Consider the following 19,153-nt stretch of genomic DNA (forward strand, 5'->3'; position numbering starts at 1 on the left):
AACGACCTAGCTTCCCTCCTCCTTCCCTACCTCCTGGTGATTGCCAAAAAAGAGGGCTGCTCCCTTCAGAGGGACTGAGTCACGGGGCCAGGGATGGGGAAAGCCACATGCAACGGTTTCAGCTGGAGACCAGGATGCCTGGGTTCTGGAAGGCGAGCGGAATGTGGAAAGCAGCCAGGAGCTTAGAAGCTGAAGGCCGAAGTCATGTGAAGGGATGGGGAGGGGAACATAGGAGGCGGCCACCTGGCTGGTACCAGAGGAAAACAGCTGGGAACAGCATGGGGCTGAGCTGCAAAATGCTGTTTTGGTAAAAATCATACCAGATGCATGGCAGTCATTTCCTGTCTTCTGCCTCCCAGTGGACAGAGAAAGGGAGGAAGGGAGGGGTGTAGAGGGGGCTAGAATGATGTCTCCCAGCTATCCAGACCTGCCCTACACCACCCCCTCCCCTGGGGGAGATGAGAGTCACATGCATGGAGTGGGAAGACTGCTAGGGGCCAGGATAGCTTCTCCCTCCTTGGACTTCCTAGGCTTATGAATGGAAACATCTGTGCTTAAAATAGCCCAGGTCTGGAAGCCTCCCCCATGAGTAGCCCTTGACAAGAAGACCTCCTCCAATGGCAGACAGAGATGCCTGGGGACACAGGGTTTTCAAATGGCCCTGAATCTATTTCAGAGTCAAGGAAGAAGCTGACACAAAATAGTTTATTGAAGGAAAAATTAGGGGAGAGGGGTCAGGTGGGAAAGTGCTGGAATGTGAGGAGTCTGCCCTTTTCTTTAGGAACTAGAGCAGGTGGGGCGCTGGCGGAGAGCACCCCCAGAGGGTTCAGAGCTGCCCAGAGTCTCTGGGGCAGGGGCAGAAGCAGGAGCAGGAGCAGGCAGGTTGGCCTCAGTCAGCAGAGCTGCATCTTCCCAGGAGCCTGAACCTGGGCCAGGAAAGGGAAAAACAAAATCCCAAATGGGGTATTAGATTAACCGGGGGTCCCACCCAGGTCCCGCTGGAGGATGCCCCTCACCATCACTGGCCTCAGGCTCTAGCTCCTCTTCTGCACTCAGGGGCTGCTGATCTGGTTTCTCCTCCTCAGACAGCTGACCCTCTGCAGCCAAAAGGGGAACGCAGGGGTCAGACCCAGACACTGAAGGAAAGAGCCAAGGAGTGAGGAAGAAGAGAGGGTGGCACTGTGCCATACCTGTCCCTGAGGGATCTTCAGGGCTCTCACCATCCTCCGTAACATCTGATTGCGGAGTTGACTCCTCCTGGCCTTCAGGCCCTGTGCCTGAAGTGGGAGAGGACAGGTTAGGATAGGGTGGCTGTGCCCGAATGGCAGTGCCAACCTCACCCCCTCGCCTTTGACCCTTGTCTCAGTCTGTGATACCCTAAGCCTCATACTGGATGAAGCAGGGACTACCTCTGACCCAGCCCACCTCAACAGCTCCCCAGCCCACACCTTTACCGGGCTGATGAGCAGAGATCCTTTGCTGGACTTCCTTCCGGGAACTGTCTCTTCTGCGGATGTTAACCTATGGAGGAAAAACCACTGAGCAGCTGGGACTAACTTCCCTCACCAACAACCAGGGTCCTCATGCCCTAACCCCACACACCCCTGACCACCCACAAAGATCATCAAGTGGAGATGCCCTTTTCGACCTGCAAAGACAAGCGGTGTCGGGGCCAGATGCCCCCCCACACCCACTGCATGTAGCTGAAGAGCACGATGACGCTGAGGAAGGTGAAGTTGCTGGCGACACCTATGAAGGCGCAAGTCATCGGGAAGTTGTACAGCAAGTATCTGAGGTAGGAAGTGGGGACAGGAGGGGAGCAGCGGTTACCAGAGAAGACCAGCCTTCTCATTTCCCAGAAATAATTTCTAGGGCAATTCAAGTGGGTTTGGCTGCAGCCGGCTCTGCCGCCCCTGCCTCCCACCCACACAGTTCCCAGAACGTGCTGTATCAGGTTCTGACAAAGACCAAGGACCTTGGGAAGTCTCCTGTGGTGGGGCCACAGGCCACAGCCTCAATGTTGGTTGTCTCTCAAGAGTCACCCCAACTCTTGCTGAGACAGCAGTTCAAGACAGTAGCTCTCAACTCTGTCAGCCCATCAGCACTCCTCGGGGTGCTTTAAAAAATTCTGCTCACTTAGGTGGAGCCCTCAGCCCTCAATGTCTGAGTGGAGGACAGGGCAGACGGAAGAGTGGGGAGGGCAGGGGCAAAAAACAAATGAAAAATTCCGATGCCTAGACATGACCCTTAAAAATTCTGGTTCAGTTAGTCTAGGAGGTGTCCAAGGGTGTTTTAAAATAGTTCCCCAGGGAGCTGACAGGCTAATGGGCAGCCAGCATTGAGAACCTCTGGCCTTTGTGAAACCAGACTCTGTAAACCCATTACCTCTGCTTGGGACCCTCTTGGTGGAAGGTCAACCCCCGTGAGAGTTGCCCAAGGTCCACTCCAGTGGCCTCTCACCTGAGCCCAGTGAAGTGTGCATGGATGCGGAGGTAAGCTCCGTACAGCTGGATCCGCTTGCTGTGGATCTCAATGATCGCTCCAGTGGTCGGCACATACTGTAAGCGGGTGGGATGAGGGTGGCGTCAGGCCAGGGCCCTGCCACTGGCACTCTTAACCACCCCATCTGAGGCCCACTTCCAGGGGTGTGGTGCCTCCTTACTGAGCCTGGGAGCTCCTCAGGTAGAATCCTGGGCTAGTGGGGAGGGGCTGTCTCCTAGTCATCGTTCACCTCACTCACCGAGTTCTCTCTATAGTCCGCATAGAGCTCCACCTCCAGCATCTGCTTCTGCTCTGCAAAGCCAAAGAGCAGGAGGCTAGAGAAGACCAGCGTGTCCAGCATCTGGAGCAGGTCTGAGCGGTAATGCAGCATCACCTGCCAGAGGTGGGAAAAGGAGAGGCTGGGGACAGGTGCTCGAGGTCCCCATGACCCTACCTACCCCTCAACCACCCCAGAGCAGTCTCCAAAGGCTGCTTCTTGCTCAGGTCCCCGGCTCCCTCACCTTCACTTCCCTACCCCTCAGTTTTCACCCAACCATTCCAATTGCTTGATTACCTTTGTCCCTATCCAACCACACTCTATTCTAAAGCAAAGGCTCCTCCTTCCAAGAAACCTTCCTAGCTTAAGCTCAGCACTGTCTCTGATCTGCCTTTCCCACCAAGTAGTTCTGTAATCCAGTAAGGGGTCTAAGTCCCAGCGTACCATCTGAAGCTTCCCCCCCAATGTAGACATCAGGAATTTGCTTCATGATGAGGTTCTATTGCAAAGTCATGTAAGAATGAAGTCTGAACATTTATGAGGCTGGGCACGGTGGCTCATACCTGTCATTACAGCATTTGGGGAGGCCGACATGGTTGGATCATTTGAGGTCAGAAGTTCAAGACCATCCTGGCCAACATGGTGAAACCCAACCTCTACTAAATATACAAAAATTAGCTGGGTTTGGTGGTGGGTGCCTATAGTCCCAGCTACTCAGGAGGCTGAGGCAGGAGAATCTCTTAAACCCAGGAGGTGGAGGTTGCAGTGAGTTGAGATGGCGCCACTGCACTCTAGCCTGGGTGAAAGAGCGAGATCTCTGTCTCAAAAACAAAAAAACATGAAACACCCACTATGTGCTAATAGGAATTTTACATGTCTCCACTGAATCCAAACTAGTCTTGTTAAAAGGCAGTTACTATTATACCCATTTTATAATACCTAATGTCCAAGAATTTAAGTCAGGTGACCCACAGCTAGCTTGTTTCTGAATGAGGACACAAGCCCATGTATGTCTGGCTCTAAAGCCTGTTTTTGAGAGCAGCTCTACTCTTCACACTTCACCCCAAAGCTGGGCATGCTCATGAGATGGCTGGGATGTTTGGCAAATGTTTCTGATTTGGTTAAGCTGAGTCCTCTTTTTTTTTTTTGAGATGGAGTATTCTTCTGTCGCCTAGGCTGGAGTGCAGTGGCACGATCTTGGCTCACTGAAACCACCAACTCTCTGGTTCAAGTGATTCTCCTGCCTCAGCCTCCTAAGTATCTGGGATCACAGGCATGTGCCACCATGCCCAGCTAATTTTTGTAGTTTTAGTAGAGACAGGGTTTTGCCATGTTGGCCAGGATGGTCTCAATCTCCTGACCTCATGATCCACCTGCCTCAGCCTCCCAAAGTGCTGGGATTACAGGCGTGAGCCACCATGCCCAGCCTGATTCCTTTCTTTATCTTGATGTGTCTGTGACCTCAGAGCCAAGGGTGAATTCTCCTGATTCCCTACCCAGACATTTTTTTTTTTTTTTGAGACAGTCTTGCTCTGTTGCCCAGGGTGGAGAACAGTGGCTCGATCTTGGCTCATTGCAGATTCAACTTCCCAGGTTCAAGCAATTCTCCCACCTCAGCCTCTAGAGTAGCTGGGACTACAGGCCTGTGCCACCATGCCCGGCTAAGTAAAATAATTTCTTTTCTAGAAATGGCTTTCCCCATGTTTCCCAGGCTGGTCCTGCATTCCTAGGCTCAAGCGATCTGCCTGCCCTGGCCTCCCAGACTGCTGGGATTATAGGCATGAGCCACCACACCCAGACCCCTACCCATTCTGATCCTGCCCCTTCCTCCATACCTTCTCACAAACACTTACCGAACGCGAAGAGGTGGAGATGATTCGGCCACCTCTGGTGTAGCAGGAAATGGTGACCAAGAACATGCCCAAATCTTGATTCACAGGGGACTCTGGCAGCTCAAGCTCTAAGGTAACACGATACGGCTGTCCGTACATCAGCACCTGCCCAAGGTAGCCCCCATTTATTTAAAAGAAAAATTTTGTTGAAAATGTATCATCCCTATTCCACCTCCCTCCCAGACCCCCAACACTCCCATATACTCTGCCAAAACCTTCTTGGGTAGCCTAAAGGACCTTTCAGTCTCTCATTTCAATAAGGTGCTGCCCCCTTCTGGTGGCTGGAGGCTCCCACGTCCAGGTCTTCATACCCTGTTGGCTCTCCTGAATTAGACTGGCTACCCCGATCCCAGAAAGGCTGTGTCACATTTCTTTTCCAAAAGTGAACCATCACGTTGCCAACTGGGCCATCTGTGACTGTGGCCTATGTGCCGGTGAGGCTGTCCCCAGGGCCCAACCTGCCCTCTATTACATTATTAATTAATCAAGCGCTGACTGCTCAGTCTCCCCAGCCAGCTCTGGCATAGCCATCCTCACTCCAGATCATCTTTATGTCATTCTAGGTCCCTTATCTTAGCTCTGTTGGTAGCACCCCAAGACTCACAGTGGGAAGGCTTCTTCACAGGGACTACCCTCAAGAGGTTAAAGATTTGCCACCAAACAAACATGCCCTAGATTTTCCTTCTTTTTTTTCTTTCTTCCTTTCTGAAAGAGTTTTTCCTATTTCTATATTCTTTTTTTTCTTTTTTGAGTTGGAGTTTCACTCTGTCACCCAGGTTTGAGGGCAGTAGCTCAATCTCGGCTCACTGCAATCTCCCCATCCTGGGTTCAAGCAATGATCCTGCCTCGGCTTCCCGAGTAGCTGAGATTACAGGCACCCACCACCACGCCCCGCTAATTTTTATATATTTAGTAGAGACAGGGTTTCACCATGTTGACCAGGCTGGTTTTGAACTGTGGACCTCAGGTAATCCACCCGCCTTGGCATCCCAAAGTGCTGGGATTACAGGGATGAGCCACCACTCCCGGCCCGTTTCTGTATTCTTCTAACCACTTTATTGATTCTTATCTAGCAACAGGGCCCTCACACAGTAGTATACAAAAATCACAGGGGTGAGAGTAAAACCTTTGTTTTTATTTTATTTATTTATTTTTTGAGATGGAGTTTCACTGTTGTTACCCAGACTAGAGTGCAATGGCACAATCTCGGCTCACCGCAACCTCCGCCTTCTGGGTTCAAGCAATTCTCCTGCCTCAGCCTCCCGAGTAGCTGGGACTACAGGCATGCGCCACCATGCCAAGCTAATTTTTGTATTTTTAGTAGAGATGGGGTTTCACCATGTTGACCAGGATGGTCTCGATCTCTTGACCTTGTGATCCACCCGCCTCGGCCTCCCAAAGTGCTGGGATTACAGGCGTGAGCCACCGCACCCAGCCCCCTTTGTTTTTAATCAAAGAGGGAATGGGTTAAAAAAAAAAAAAGTTGGCCTGGCGCAGTGACTCATGCCTATAATCCCAGTACTTTGGGAGGCCAAGGCGGGTGGATCATGAGGTTAAGAGATTGAGACCATCCTGGCCAATATGATGAAACTCCGTCTCTACTAAAAGTACAAAAATTAGGCCGGGCGCAGTGGCTCATGCCTATCATCCCAGCACTTTGGGAGGCCGAGACGGGTGGATCACGAGATCAAGAGATCGAGACCATCCTGGTCAATATGGTGAAACCCCGTCTCTACTAAAAAATACAAAAATTACCTGGGCATGGTGGCGCACGCCTGTAGTCCCAGCTACTCGGGAGGCTGAAGCAGAAGAATCAATTGAACCTGGCTCACTGACTACAATCTCTGCCTTCCAGTTTCAAGCACTCATAGTCCCAGCTACTCAAGAGGCTGAGACAGGAGAATTCCTTGAACCCAGGAGGCGGAGGTTGCAGTAAGCAGAGATCGTGCCATTGCACTCCAGCCTGGGCAACAGAGCAAGAGTCTGTCTCAAAAAACAAAAAAAGAACTATCTGTTGAAGAAAATGGATTCAATGAGGGTCCTACCCCCTGTAGAGGGCAGATGATTAAGCCAGTTGCTTCATAAACTCTTTTTTTTTTTTTTTTTAATTTTTTATTGGATTTTAGGTTTTGGGGTACATGAGCAGAGCATGCAAGACAGTTGCGTAGGTACACACATGGCAGTGTGCTTTGCTTTTCTTCTCCCCTTCACCCACATTTGGCATTTCTCCCCAGGCTATCCCTCCCCACCTCCCTCTCTTTTTTTTTTTGAAGACAAAGTCTTACTCTGTCACGTAGACTGGAGTGCAGTGGCGCGATTATGGCTCACTGTGCCTGGAACTTCTGGGCTCAATCTGTCCTCCTGCCTTACACTACAAGTTCCTGGGACTATAGAGGGTATAGGCACATGCAACCACATCCAACTAAATTTTGTCTTTTTGGAGGAGACAAAAAAATTTTTTTTTTGTTGCTCAGCCTATTAATTCTTCCCCCTGGCCACTCTCTCAGTCTATTAATTCGTTTTTTGTTTTTTGAGACAGGGTCTTGCTCTGTCACCCAGGCTGAAGTGCAGTGGTGCAATCACAGCTCACTGCAGCCTCAACCTCCTGGGCTCAACTGATCTTTCTGCCTCAGCCTCCTGAGTAGCTGGGACTATAGGCATGCACCACAATATCGAGCTAATTTTTTTTTTTTTTAGAGATGGGGTCTCACTATGTTGCCCAAACTGGTCTTGTACTCCTGGGCTCAAGCAATGCTGCCTGCCTTGTCCTCTCAAAATGCTGGGATTATAGGTGTGAGCCACTGCCCTTGGCCCAAATTTGCTGAAACATTAAAACAGGTAGTTCTCTTAGCCAGGTGGTGCATGCCTGCAGTTCCAACTACTGAGGAGGCTGAGGCAGGAGGATCCTTTGAGCTCAGGAGTTTGAGGCTACAATGAGCTATGATTGGACCACTGCACTCCAGCATGAGTGACAAGAGTGAGACCCCAACTCAAAAAAAAAAAAAGCTGGGTGCTGTGGCTCATGCCTGTAATCCCAGCACTTTGGGAGGCCGAGGTGGGCAGATCACGAGGTCAAGAGTTCGAGACCAGCCTGACCAACATGATGAATCCCTGTCTCTACTAAAAATACCAAAAATTAGCTAGGCATGATGGCACATGCCTATAATCCCAGCTACTTGGGAGGCTGAGGCAGGAGAATTGCTTGAACCTGGGAGTCAGAGGTTGCGGTGAGCCAAGATCACGCCGTTGCACTCCAGCCTGGGTGACAAGAGTGAAACTCTGTCTCAAAAAAAAAAGTCATAGGTCATCTCCAAGGGGATCCACAGAATTTAATACTAAAACCTGGTGAATGAATCCATGCCTTTCTTCACATTTGTCTGCTTGATGGGCAGATTCTTCCCCTTCTCGAACATTCCCATGTAATAGTCACCCTTCCTTAAAAGAGCTGCTTTGAACTTCCCATCTCCATTGTCTCAGACTATCCCAGATGACACTGATCTAACTCTTCACAAATTCTTCTGGAATGCAGAATCGGGTTTTTTTTTTTTTTTTTTTTTTTGAGACCGAGTCTCGCCCAGTCCCCAGGTGCCAGGCTGGAATGCAGTGGAGCAATCTCAGCTCACTGAAACCTCCGCCTCCTGGGTTCAAGCAATTCTTCTGCCTCAGCCTCCCAAGTAGCTGGGACTACAGGTGCACAACACCATGTCCAGCTAATTTTTGTATTTTTAGTAGAGACAGGGTTTCACCATATTGGTCAGGCTGGCCTCAAACTCCTGACTCACCTTGGCCTCCCAAAGCACTGGGATTGTAGGCATGAGAAACTGCGCCCAGCCAGAATCTGCATCTTATAGTTTACTACTTAAATGCATGCAAACACACGCAATGTATAGTTTTCTACCAATCCTGTGAGCTGATTGACGGCAGTGACTACATCTGCTTCTAGCAAGGCATTACACATAGTGGACAGATTGATTCATTAATTCATTTAAATATAATCATTGTCAACAAACAAAATGTTCAACCTCTTCTAATTATCAGGGACATGGGCTGGATCTGCTCTCATCCTTTTTTTCCCTCCCTTCCTCATGTGACAGCCTCACACCTGATCGTTTCAGTCTCCCTCCCTTGGCTCCCTGCATCCCCATCATGATCTCTGCAATGGGCCATACAATGTATGCATCATTCCAGGTACTGTGGCTTTTTTTCTCATTTCTTCTCAATAAAGTCATTTATTATTAGTATTTTTTGAGACAGAGTCTCGTTCTATTGCCCAGTCTGGAGTGCAGTGGTGCAATCTCACCTCACTGCAACCTCCATCTCCTGGGTTCAAGCGATTCTCCTGCTTCAGCCTCCTCAGTAGCTGGGATTACAGGCACATGCTACCAAGCCCAGCTAATTTTTGTATTTTTAGTAGAATGGGGTTTCACTATGTTGGTCAGGCTGGTCTCGAACTCCTGATCTCGTGATCTGCCTGCAATAGTCTCCCAAAGTGCTGGGATTACAGGCGTGAGCCACTGCACTCAGCCAAGTCATTTATTATTTTTTAACCATAGAAGCAAACTGAATAAATGTCTTTATAGAATATTCTAAGCCAGCTGTGGTGGCTTACACCTGTAATCCTAGCAGTTTAGAAGGCCCAGGTGGGAGGACTGCCTGAATCCAGGAGTTTGAGACCAGCCTGGGCAACACAGCAAGACCCTATATTTTCTTTTCTTTTTTTTTTGAGATGGAGTCTTGCTCTGTCGCCCAGGATGGAGTGCGGTGGAGCAATCTCGGCTCATTGCAACCTCCACCTCCCGGGTTCAAGCAATTCTAGTGCCTCAGCCTTGAGACAATAGGTGTGTGCCACCACACCTGGCTAATTTTTGTATTTGTAGTAGAGACAGGGTTTGACCCTGTTGGCCAGGCTGGTCTCGAACGCCTGACCTTGGGTGATCCACCTGCCTCCTCAGCCTCCCAAAATGCTGGGATTACAGGTGTGAGCCATCACCCCTGGCTATAATCCTAACACTTTGGGAGGCTGAGTCGGGAGGACCACTTGAGCTCACTGCAACCTCCGCCCAGTGGTTTAAGACCAGGCCAGGCAACATAGCTAGACCCCGTCTCTACTAAAAATTAAAAAAAAAAAAAAAAAAAATCAGCTGGGCATGGTGGCACACAGCTGTAGTCCCAGCTACTTGGGAGGATTGCTTGAGCCTGGGAGGTCAAGGCTGCAGTGAGCCATGATCCCATCACTGTATTTCAGGCTGGGCAACGAAGTCCAGCCAAGGGCAAGACCCTGTCTCAAAAAGTAAAATAAAATAAAATAGGTTTATGTCTGAGTCACGGCACCGAAAATAAATAAATAAAATAAGGCAAAACAGAACCCCAGACTCTATATTCCTCCATTCAGAGGTGTAACATTCCATTGTTAGATCAGTTTCCTCCCGTTTCACTTTTGAAAAATAACTTGATGCCAGGAACAGTGCCTCACACCTGTAATCCCAGCACTTTGGGAGGTCAGGGTGGGCAGATCACCTGAGGTCAGAAGTTTAAGACCAGCCTGACCAACATGGTGAAATCCTGCCTCTACTAAATATACAAAAATTAGCCAGGCATGGTAGCAGGCACCTGTAAGCCCAGCTACTCTGGAGGCTGAGGTGGGAGAATCACTTGAATCCAGGAGGTGGAGCTTGCAGTGAGCCGAGATTGCACCACTGTACTCCAGCCCCAGCGACAGAGTGAGACTGTCTCAAAAAAAAAAAAGAAAAATAACTTCAAATGATTTATAAATTCTTAGCAAGTTTCACCACTGACTACTTGTAATTACGTTGCCGACTGACAACTCAAAACACTTCAGTAATCAGAAAATCAGAAAAAATGTTGATCTTCCAAGGTCTTTTTTAAGTGTTCACGGATCCTATCCTTTATCAGAGCCTCCTCTAGCTTGCCTACTATAGACAGCCCAGTCCCCATGTGCATTTCTCAGGTTTCCCAGGTTTGTTGAAGTCACACTGGCATCTGGCCAGGCCTGTGGCACAGTACCCTTTGTAATGACAGGATGCACATATTTATCAATAGTTTCATCATTTTACATATATGCTTTCAAAATTCTTGGGTGGATGCCATCTTATTCCAATGTAATAGCTGATTTGTTCATTTAGGTCTAAAACATTGCTCACTTCATGTAGTAGATTGACCTACCTGAAAGAGATCATACCTCACCTGATACAGACAGTCCTCAATTTACTGTAGGGTTACATCCTGATAAACCCATATAAGTTGAAACTATCATAACCCAAAAATGCATTTAATACACCTAACCTAAGAACATCATAGCTTACTTAGCCTAGCCTATCTTAAACATGCTCAGAACACTTATACACTTATGTTAGCCTAACTATTGTTGGGTAAAATTATCTAACACAAGGCCTATTTTATAATAAAGTAGTGAATATCTCATGTGATTTAATGAGTACTGTAGTAAAAGTGAAAAACAGGCTAGGCACGGTGACTCACACTGTAATCCCAGCACTTTGGGAGGCAGAGGCGGATGGATCACGAGGTTAGGAGTTCGAGACCATCTTGGCCAACATGGTGAAACCCTCTCTCTACTAAAAATATAATTAGCTTGGCATGGTGATGCACACCTGTAGTCCCAGCTACTTCGGAGGCTGAGGCAGGAGAATTGCTTGAACTCAGGCAGAGGTAGCAGCGAGCTGAGATTGCGCAACTGCACTCCAGCCTGGCAACAGAGCAAGACTCCGTCTCAAAAAAAAAAAAAAAGTGAAAAACAGAATGGTAGTACAGGTACTTATAGTATCTACTGAATGTGTGTCATTTTTGCATCACTGTAAAGCTGAATTATTAAGCTGAATTATCATAAGTCAGGGACTGTCTATTGAGAAAGAACATTTCTAACATCCAATGCAGAAAGCTCAATCAATACACACAATTCATTTTAATTTATCATCAACCCTCTTTTCCTTCAGAACCTTTCTCTTAGTCTCTTATTCCTCACTTCCTGCTCTCCAGGCCTTTCTCAAGTTTTCCTATTTCAAGCCATCAAAGCTCTAATGAAACCTCTCTCTAGTTCCCGTACTCACCCGATCACGACCACCCTTAATCAGTGAGACATTGGCAACAGGGAAGGAGCAGAGTGAGGTGCTGGAGGAATCACAGTCAGTCCTAAATGAGAATGGAGGAGGATACTCTGCTAAGTTAGTCTTACTAGTCTGTCCATACACCTTCTTGGCCCCACAGGGCTCCCTCCTACCCTCCTCCCTTCTCTCAGAACAGGCACCCTTCTGTTACAAAGATGGAGAACAAATGTGGCCAGGAGATTCAAGATATCGGAATGATTATGTCAGTCAATTCCTGCGATTTCAATGTATGTTCTCTCATTAGAGCAGGTGTTCTTAGCTGGGAATCTATAGATACTTAGCTAAGTAGTTTCACACTTTAGTGTTATTTAAAGACTTATTTAAGGAGCTTGAAGAAAATGTAAATTCCAGGGCCAGGCATGGTGGCTTCACGCCTGTAATCCCAGCACTTTGGGAGGCTGAGGCAGGCGGATCACCTGAGGTCAGGTGTTCAAGACCAGCCTGGCCAACATGGAGAAACCCCATCTCTACGAAAAATACACAATTAGCCGGGCATGGTGGCACATGCCTGCAATCCCAGCTACTCAGGAGGCTGAGGCAGGAGAACTGCTTGAACCCAGGAGGCGGAGGTTATGGTGAGCTGAGATCATGCCATTGTACTCCAGCCTGGGCAACAAGAGCAAAACTCCAACTCAAACAAACAAAAAATGTAAATTCTGACTAGGTGCCGTGGCTCACACCTGTAATCCCAGCACTTTGGGAGGCCGAGACAGGTGGATCATGAGGTCAGGAGTTCAAGACCAGCCTGACCAACATGGCGAAACCCCATCTCTACTAAAAATACTTAGCTGGGTGTAGTGGCGCATGCCTGTAGTCCCAACTACTCAGGAGGCTGAGGTAGGAGAATTGCTGGAACTCAGGAGGTGGAGGCTGCTATGAGCCAAGATCACGCTATTGCACTCCAGCCACCTGGGTAACAGAGTGAGACTCCGTCTCAAAAGAAAAAAAAAAAAAAGGTAAATTCCAGGGTCCCAACCCAAGAGATTCTGATTTGGTAGCTCTGGTCTGGGTCCTAATTCGAGAAAACGCCTCCAACAGGATCCATAATGGTCGTTAAGAGGCTCATAAACTCCTTCAATTGTAGGCAAATTTGCATGTAGGGGTTTGGGTGCGGGATATGCCTGGGCATGTATATACGTTTTTATAGCAGGAAGGGCTGTAAGATCCATCTCCTAAGAGTTTAAGAAGCTCTACTTTAGAAACTATAGCTCTGGACCAGGAACTTAAGGGGAAAAAGAAATGACTTTAAACCATCGCTTATAACGCCCTTTCCTGCATCTATTGATAGGTCTTACAACCACTGTTAAGAAGAGAGTTCAGCTGTGAATCCAAGAAAAAAAAAAAAAGAAAGAACTAGGCTGGGCATGGTGGCTCACGCCTGTAATCCCAGAACTTTGGGAGGCCAAGGCGGGCAAATCACAAGGTCAGGAATTCAAGACCAGCCTTGGTAAAGGAGTGAAACCTCCATCTCTACTAAAAATACAAAAATAATTAGCCAGGCATGGTGGTGGGCACCTATAATCCCAGTTACTTGAGAGGCTGAGGTAGGAGAATTGCTTGAACCCAGAAGGCAGAGGTTGCAGTGAGCCAAGACTGTGCCACTACACTCCAGCCCAGGCAACAGTGTAAGACTCTTGTCTCCAAAAAAAAAAAAAAAAAAGAAAGAAAGAAAAGAGAGAACTTAGTGGCAGGGCATGGTGGCTCACACCTGTAACCCCAGCACTTTGGGAGGTCGAGGCAGGTGGATCACCTGTGTTCAGGAATTCGAGACCAGCCTGGCAAACATGGTGAAACCCCATCTCTACTAAAAATAGAAAAATTAGGTATGGTGGCACATGCTTGTAATCCCAGCTACTTGGGAGGCTGAGGCATGAGAATCATTTGAACCCAGGAGGAGGAGGTTGCAGTGAGCAGAGACTGTGCCACTGCACTCCAGCCTGGGCAATAAAGCAAGACTCAGCCGTGCGCGGTGGCTCAGGCCTATAATCCCAGCATTTTGGGAGGCCGAGGCGGGTGGATCATGAGGTCAAGAGATTGAGACCATCCTGGTCAACAAGGTGAAACCCTGTCTCTACTAAAAATACAAAAATTAGCTGGACATGGTGGTGCGCGCCTGTAGTCCCAGGTACTCGGGAGGCTGAGGCAGGAGAATTGCTTGAACCCAGGAGGAGGCGGAGGTTGCGGTGAGCCGAAATCGTGCCATTGCACTCCAGTCTGGGTAACAACAGCGAAACTCCGTCTCAAAAAAAAAATAAAGCAAGACTTCATCTCAGAAAAAAAAGCAGAGAGAATTTGGCACTTGGCAGGGTTTGTGAAATGGGAAGGAACTAAGGGGCCAGTCAAGACATAGGACTCTCTGGGAGGCAACTTTATGCACCTACTCATCTGTGTTTCCATAATCTCTGTTGTGCAGCAGACTTTCAGGGGGTGGGAGGCAGTAATGTGAAAGGAAAACGGCTGCTTTCCTAATATCTCCTCTACTGAAAGCCAGGTTGGTTCTGAACTAAGGGATTGAGTTGGCTCAAAATTCTACATTGGCCCTGAGAGAGAGGTGATCCAACCAAAAAGAATTGATCTTCATAATGACAGAAGTGGATTTTGTCCCCCTTTTCTTGTATTTTTAACCGGAATACAGTAACCAGAGGTAGAATTAGAACCCTATCCCTGGCAGCCCAAATCCAGCTTTGGGCTGTGAAAGTCCTGTAAGCACACCTGGCTCCAATTTCCTTATCTGTAAATGAGGGGATTGAACTGAATGAGTTCTAAGGGCCCTACAGCAATTCCCATAGGATTCCTCTATTTTCATAGAAGGCCCCTCTCACCTGTAGTAGAAATGCACCGGGCTGAGGTGGCTGACCGTCGGCATGTAAGAATAGTAGAAGGAGCCATAGAGAAAGACAGACACCCAGAGCAAGAGGAGGATGGTGCAGAAGATCACCCCAAACTGAAGAAGCAGCCTGCGGGCACGCCCTGCCAAGACTTCGCCCACCTCCTGGGCCCACAGTAAGGCAGGTACTGGAGGGTCGTTGACCATGGCCGGGAGAACAGGGTGTCTGGCCCCAGGGTCAGGCCTTGCGTTCCTAACTGCTCTGCCACCCGGACGACAACCCTGGCCATGGGATGAGGCAGCTGGCGGTTCCTGGAAAGAGAGAAGGGAGAAAAGAGTGACTCCTTTCCCCAGGGAGGTGGTGACACAAAACCCTACTGGAGTGATTTTGAGGAATGAGACATAGCAGGATAGCAAAGTTATTGTTTCATATATATGGCCTTTCTCCTAATGATTGTGCTACTCAGCCAACTATCCCTTCCCTTTCCTCCACCGTGTTCCCTTCGCCCCCAGTGAAACTCCTTCTCCAGCCACCTGATTTTGGGACAAACCACCTTGATACTTATTCACAGCTATATAATAAATAAAGTACGAGCACCTTACAATTCTTACAAAGCGCTTTACACACACGGTGATACTGAATCCATACTGCTAGGCAGCTGCACGGAGAGAATGTGCGAGTTGCCTACATTCGCACGGCCAGACCCGAAGCCAGTAGCCTGAGAGTCGCCACAATTGCTTCCCGAGTTTCTCCTCTCCGCCACGAGCTGAGCTCGCTCCCAGATAAGGCTGCGCCCCAAGCCAGAAGGAGCGCCCAGCAGCCAACCGCCGCTCCCCGCCAGCCCCCTCCGGCTCGGGGGTGGGCAAGGCGCCCAGAGCCCCTATCTAACCGTGCAACCATGGAAACCAGCCCGCCGGCTGCCACAGGGCGACCGACTCACCAGCCTCCCGCGCTGCCAGGGAAACCAAGAGACTGGCCTTCCGGCTCCCGGGGAAGTCCCACCCCTCTCCGCCGGCCGCTTTTGTAGCCCTTGGAGGTGGGGCTTCGGCCCAGGGCGGGGCCCAGCGCGGCAGGGCGGAGCCTTCCCGGGTTGCGCGGCTCAGGTCTCCCGGCGCTCGCCACTGGCCCTCTCTGCGACAGGTTTCTCTCCGGTTACCGTAACCAAAGGGGAAAGCCGCCTGCTTCCCTGCAGACCCCAAAATATGCCCCAGCATGCGCTGACTGCAGCATCCGCTCGGCCCTCCCTCGAAATCTCATTCACGGTCCTCCGTGCACACCTTCACCACCGGCCATTTCACCCCTGAAGAGGGCAAGTGAGCCTGGCATCCAGTTGGCGCTTTTTATCGCCCACAGCCCCTAGGACCTGTAGGCATCTAAGGTGGGGGCATTCGCCTAGAACATGTTGCAGTCTGCGGCAACCTGGGCCTCTTGCGTTGCGCAGGCAGGTTAGTCCCTGTTCCCAGCGTGGTAGCATTTCAGCTCTGCGTTTTGTGGACTTCCTCTGACCCTAACTGGAGGCACTCTCCCTCAGTCACCCCCCGCCCTCGGCACATTATCTAGACTAGCTCTTGGCAGGTGGTATCTTCTATTTTGTAGACGTCTAATCACCCCAGATAAAGCCCTTCAGATGGCAAGGCCAGTGTTGTGTACATCTTTGCAAACTGCTGCAGGCGTGGGAGATAATCTATTGAAAATGAATGAAATTCTTCAAACCAATCCCTCCATTCCACGCCAGCCCATCTTATTTCCAATATATTTCTGCTGACTGTCCCCACAAGGCCCCCTACCTCCTCTTTGTCCCGTCCTTTGATCTGGTCTCCGCACGCCTCTTTTTCCCCAGCTTCCTCCCTTTGGTCTACCTTTTCTGTAGACATCTTCCTGACGATGAGCCTCTGCTGCCTCTGGATCTTCCACTGAGTCACTTGTGGCTAGAACAAAGTGGCGATCCAAACGCCGATACCTGTGGCGCATCACATTTTCCTGGATATGGAAAATGGAGGGTCCCTGGGAGAGAAACGAAGATTGAGGTGCTAAGTGCTGTGTCAGGGTAGAGGAGGGAGGAAGAGAAGAAGGGGGCGACAGCCCAGTTGATGTCAGATTTTCAAATGAGCAGGGTCCCCCGCAGCCAGTACAGACTCCACTGCAGGGGCTGTCATAGGCCCAGACCACCCCATTTGAGAGGGGTAGTCAGCCTTGGCCTCAGCTCTATTGGGGAGTGCTCTAGCCCAGACTAAGGATGCCTGCAATGGGGGAGGGGCAGGCGGTGAACCAGCAACAGTGGGGGTGTGCGCAGGGGTTGCAGGCAGCTAGGCTCCCCCACTGGCCAGGCAGTTGGTATGCTCCAGCATCTGAGCAGCTCCTTCTAGCATCCTTCATCCTTCAGGTACCAGCCATCCAGGCAGTGCTTGAGCTGCAGAAACTGAGACCAGCCCTCGACGGACCTCTGGCCTGACCCTCTCCAGTGGCCTCCTTCCCTATAAGTCACTGCTTCTGCATCAGATTTTTTCAGCTGCAACTACCTACAGGGTGGGGCACCCATCTCAGGCAGAAGGTTTTGGTGCCCTCCACTGACCTTACACCCAGGGCTGCTACTGCCGCTCGTGGCTTCAGGTGAGTAGGGAACAGCCTATTTTTCTCCTGTTGGGGCTCACTGGGGCAGATAGGGGTGATGTAGCCTCCTCATCAAGGTGATTGAGGTCTTCAGAGCTGGAACACAGGTGGCCTGTAGGGCTGAAAAGCCTTACATCATTTGTGTAAGGCTTAATGATCTATGGTCCAGGCCATGAGTTTGGGGAACACCTCATCCCACCCTATTTTTTTCATGAGGAATACAGGGATGAGGCAGTCCACTGGAGGAGGAGGAGGAGGAGAGAAGAGGGAAACAAAATATTGGGGCACGACCACAGCCTTATAAAGGTTGGTATAGAGTGAGCTTGGAGAAGGGCCTCCAGGTGAGACTGTGCTCTGAGAGGTCCCTCTTTTTTCCAGGATGAAAGGTGAGACTCCAGTGAACAGCACTATGAGTATTGGGCAAGCACGCAAGATGGTGGAACAGCTTAAGATTGAAGCCAGCTTGTGCCGGATAAAGGTGGGTGGGACCCTGGCTGGCTCCATTAGTTGGCCAGGCCGTGCTGTGCTGCAGGTTCCCAAAGCTCTGATGCCTTCTTTCCTTCACTCCCTGGGGTCAGGGGAGGAGTCTGGGGCTCTGCAAGGAGAGCTGTCCCAGGCATCTATGGGGGATGAGGGAAAAGACAGTCCTGAGGAGTCCTGGAGAGGGCAAAAGAGAACTCATTTGGGGAGGGAGTCTGCAGTCCCCTTCAGAGGTCCTGGCTAACAATACCCCCCCTGGCTGTGTCCCAGGTGTCCAAGGCAGCAGCAGACCTGATGACTTACTGTGATGCCCACGCCTGTGAGGATCCCCTCATCACCCCTGTGCCCACTTCAGAGAATCCCTTCCGGGAGAAGAAGTTCTTCTGTGCTCTCCTCTGAGCTGCCCTGTCCTTCTCACAACTCCTCACTTTTCCCTCTCCGGGGCCCTTCCTTAGTCTGTAATTGTGAGCCCCTGAGGCTCCCTGCATCCCATCCTTAACCCTTGCCTGACTATGTGAGGTTATCTGAAGCACAAGGCCCGCCCTCACCTATCTGTTGACCCAATTTCCTCCGCCTTGTGGCCGACCCCAAGGACCCCAGAGACATGAGGCACCCTTTGCCCCACCCACAGCAGGGCCCCATCAGACTCTGCCAGCAACCTGCCCGCTTCCCTTGGTGACCCGCTCAGACAGTGGAGAGAGGGATTGGCCAGGTGCTTGCTCTCTGCCTCACCTGGAGCTACTGGGAGGGTAAAGCCATTTTAAGAATAAAGTCATCCAGAGCCTCAGAGGACAGCTCCTGTGTTAGCATTCTTTGTGGGAGAGGATCGTCAAGCAATACATCTGCCATATCCCAGGGAAAAGGGCCAATCAAAGCAGGCTAGACTTTGTCAAGGATTGGAGATCGGCGGGGTCAGGGGATGGAGGGTGAGAGCGCGTCCCCAGTGGAGAAATTAAGTACAACAGACACTCAAGAGGTTGCGGAGAGCAAACACACAAACGTGCAATTTAGCCAAGTGAAAAGGTAAACAGACCGAAGAGGGTGGAGTTAGGGGAGGATTCGGGAGTGCAGTGACACAGCAGAGGAACGCTTAGGAGGACGGGGCGAAGCTTGGCTTCAGTTACCGCGACCGGAGCCGGTTTTATACCTAAGATGGCTGCGCCCACAGCCGCTCCCCTTCCAAGATGGCCGTACCAACATGGCGGCCCCCACCTCACGAAGTTTACCGTACAGCGCTTCTCTTAAAATGGCGGCCCCCAGGCAGCCGGAGTTCTTAATATGGTCCCTTCCGCGCTCTTCTGGTCTCAAAATGGCTGCCCCTGCCCTCACCAAGTTGGGGCCCACGCCCTGAAACCCCGAAATCTGGATTTCGATGTCCTCCCGATTGAGCCGAAGGCACACGGGCGGCCATAACGAGGAATAATGGAACAAGGGGACCCCAGG

General features: G+C 50.2%; 2 protein-coding genes across 10 annotated transcripts; one reads left to right on the plus strand and one right to left on the minus strand.

Annotated features, from left to right (window-relative positions):
- Positions 1-686: 686 nt before the first annotated feature.
- On the minus strand, positions 687-16,852 carry BSCL2 (BSCL2 lipid droplet biogenesis associated, seipin). Of its 8 annotated transcripts, none has more exons than XM_035262998.3 (11): positions 16,408-16,852; positions 14,615-14,931; positions 11,736-11,817; positions 4,612-4,755; positions 2,741-2,875; positions 2,461-2,558; positions 1,649-1,790; positions 1,455-1,521; positions 1,191-1,277; positions 1,017-1,097; positions 687-926 (listed from the first exon to the last, which is right to left on the minus strand). In XM_035262998.3, exons 1-11 carry the CDS (start codon positions 16,492-16,494, stop codon positions 778-780), a joined length of 1,389 nt encoding a protein of 462 aa, XP_035118889.2. In that variant the 5' UTR covers positions 16,495-16,852; the 3' UTR covers positions 687-777. The 8 variants fall into 8 exon arrangements, with proteins under 8 accessions (XP_035118889.2, XP_035118888.2, XP_035118892.2 ...); XM_035262997.3 differs by having other exon boundaries at positions 1,449-1,521; XM_035263001.2 differs by lacking the exon at positions 16,408-16,852 and adding an exon at positions 15,561-15,615.
- Positions 16,853-16,978: 126 nt separating this feature from the next.
- Positions 16,979-18,497, plus strand: GNG3 (G protein subunit gamma 3). Of its 2 annotated transcripts, XM_002755434.6 has the most exons (4): positions 16,979-17,230; positions 17,455-17,536; positions 17,609-17,708; positions 17,981-18,497. In XM_002755434.6, the coding sequence occupies exons 3-4, from the start codon at positions 17,610-17,612 to the stop codon at positions 18,107-18,109; spliced, it is 228 nt and encodes a 75-aa protein (XP_002755480.1). In that variant the 5' UTR covers positions 16,979-17,230; positions 17,455-17,536; position 17,609; the 3' UTR covers positions 18,110-18,497. The 2 variants fall into 2 exon arrangements, with proteins under 2 accessions (XP_002755480.1, XP_054097476.1); XM_054241501.2 differs by lacking the exon at positions 17,455-17,536.
- Positions 18,498-19,153: the final 656 nt, after the last annotated feature.

This window comes from Callithrix jacchus, chromosome 10, assembly GCF_049354715.1.
Source record: "Callithrix jacchus isolate 240 chromosome 10, calJac240_pri, whole genome shotgun sequence".
NCBI lineage: Eukaryota > Metazoa > Chordata > Mammalia > Primates > Cebidae > Callithrix > Callithrix jacchus.

Coding starts and splice junctions, on each gene's coding strand:
- GNG3 (XM_002755434.6), top strand. CDS start 17,610: ATGAAAGGTGAGACTCCAGTGAACAGCACTATGAGTATTGGGCAAGCA. Junction 17,709..17,980: donor CCAGCTTGTGCCGGATAAAG/GTGGGTGGGACC, acceptor GCTGTGTCCCAG/GTGTCCAAGGCAGCAGCAGA.
- BSCL2 (XM_035262997.3), bottom strand. CDS start 16,494: ATGTCTACAGAAAAGGTAGACCAAAGGGAGGAAGCTGGGGAAAAAGAG. Junction 2,876..4,611: donor TCTCCACCTCTTCGCGTTCG/GTAAGTGTTTGT, acceptor CACCTCTGGCAG/GTGATGCTGCATTACCGCTC. Junction 1,791..2,460: donor GCACACTTCACTGGGCTCAG/GTGAGAGGCCAC, acceptor TTCCTACCTCAG/ATACTTGCTGTACAACTTCC.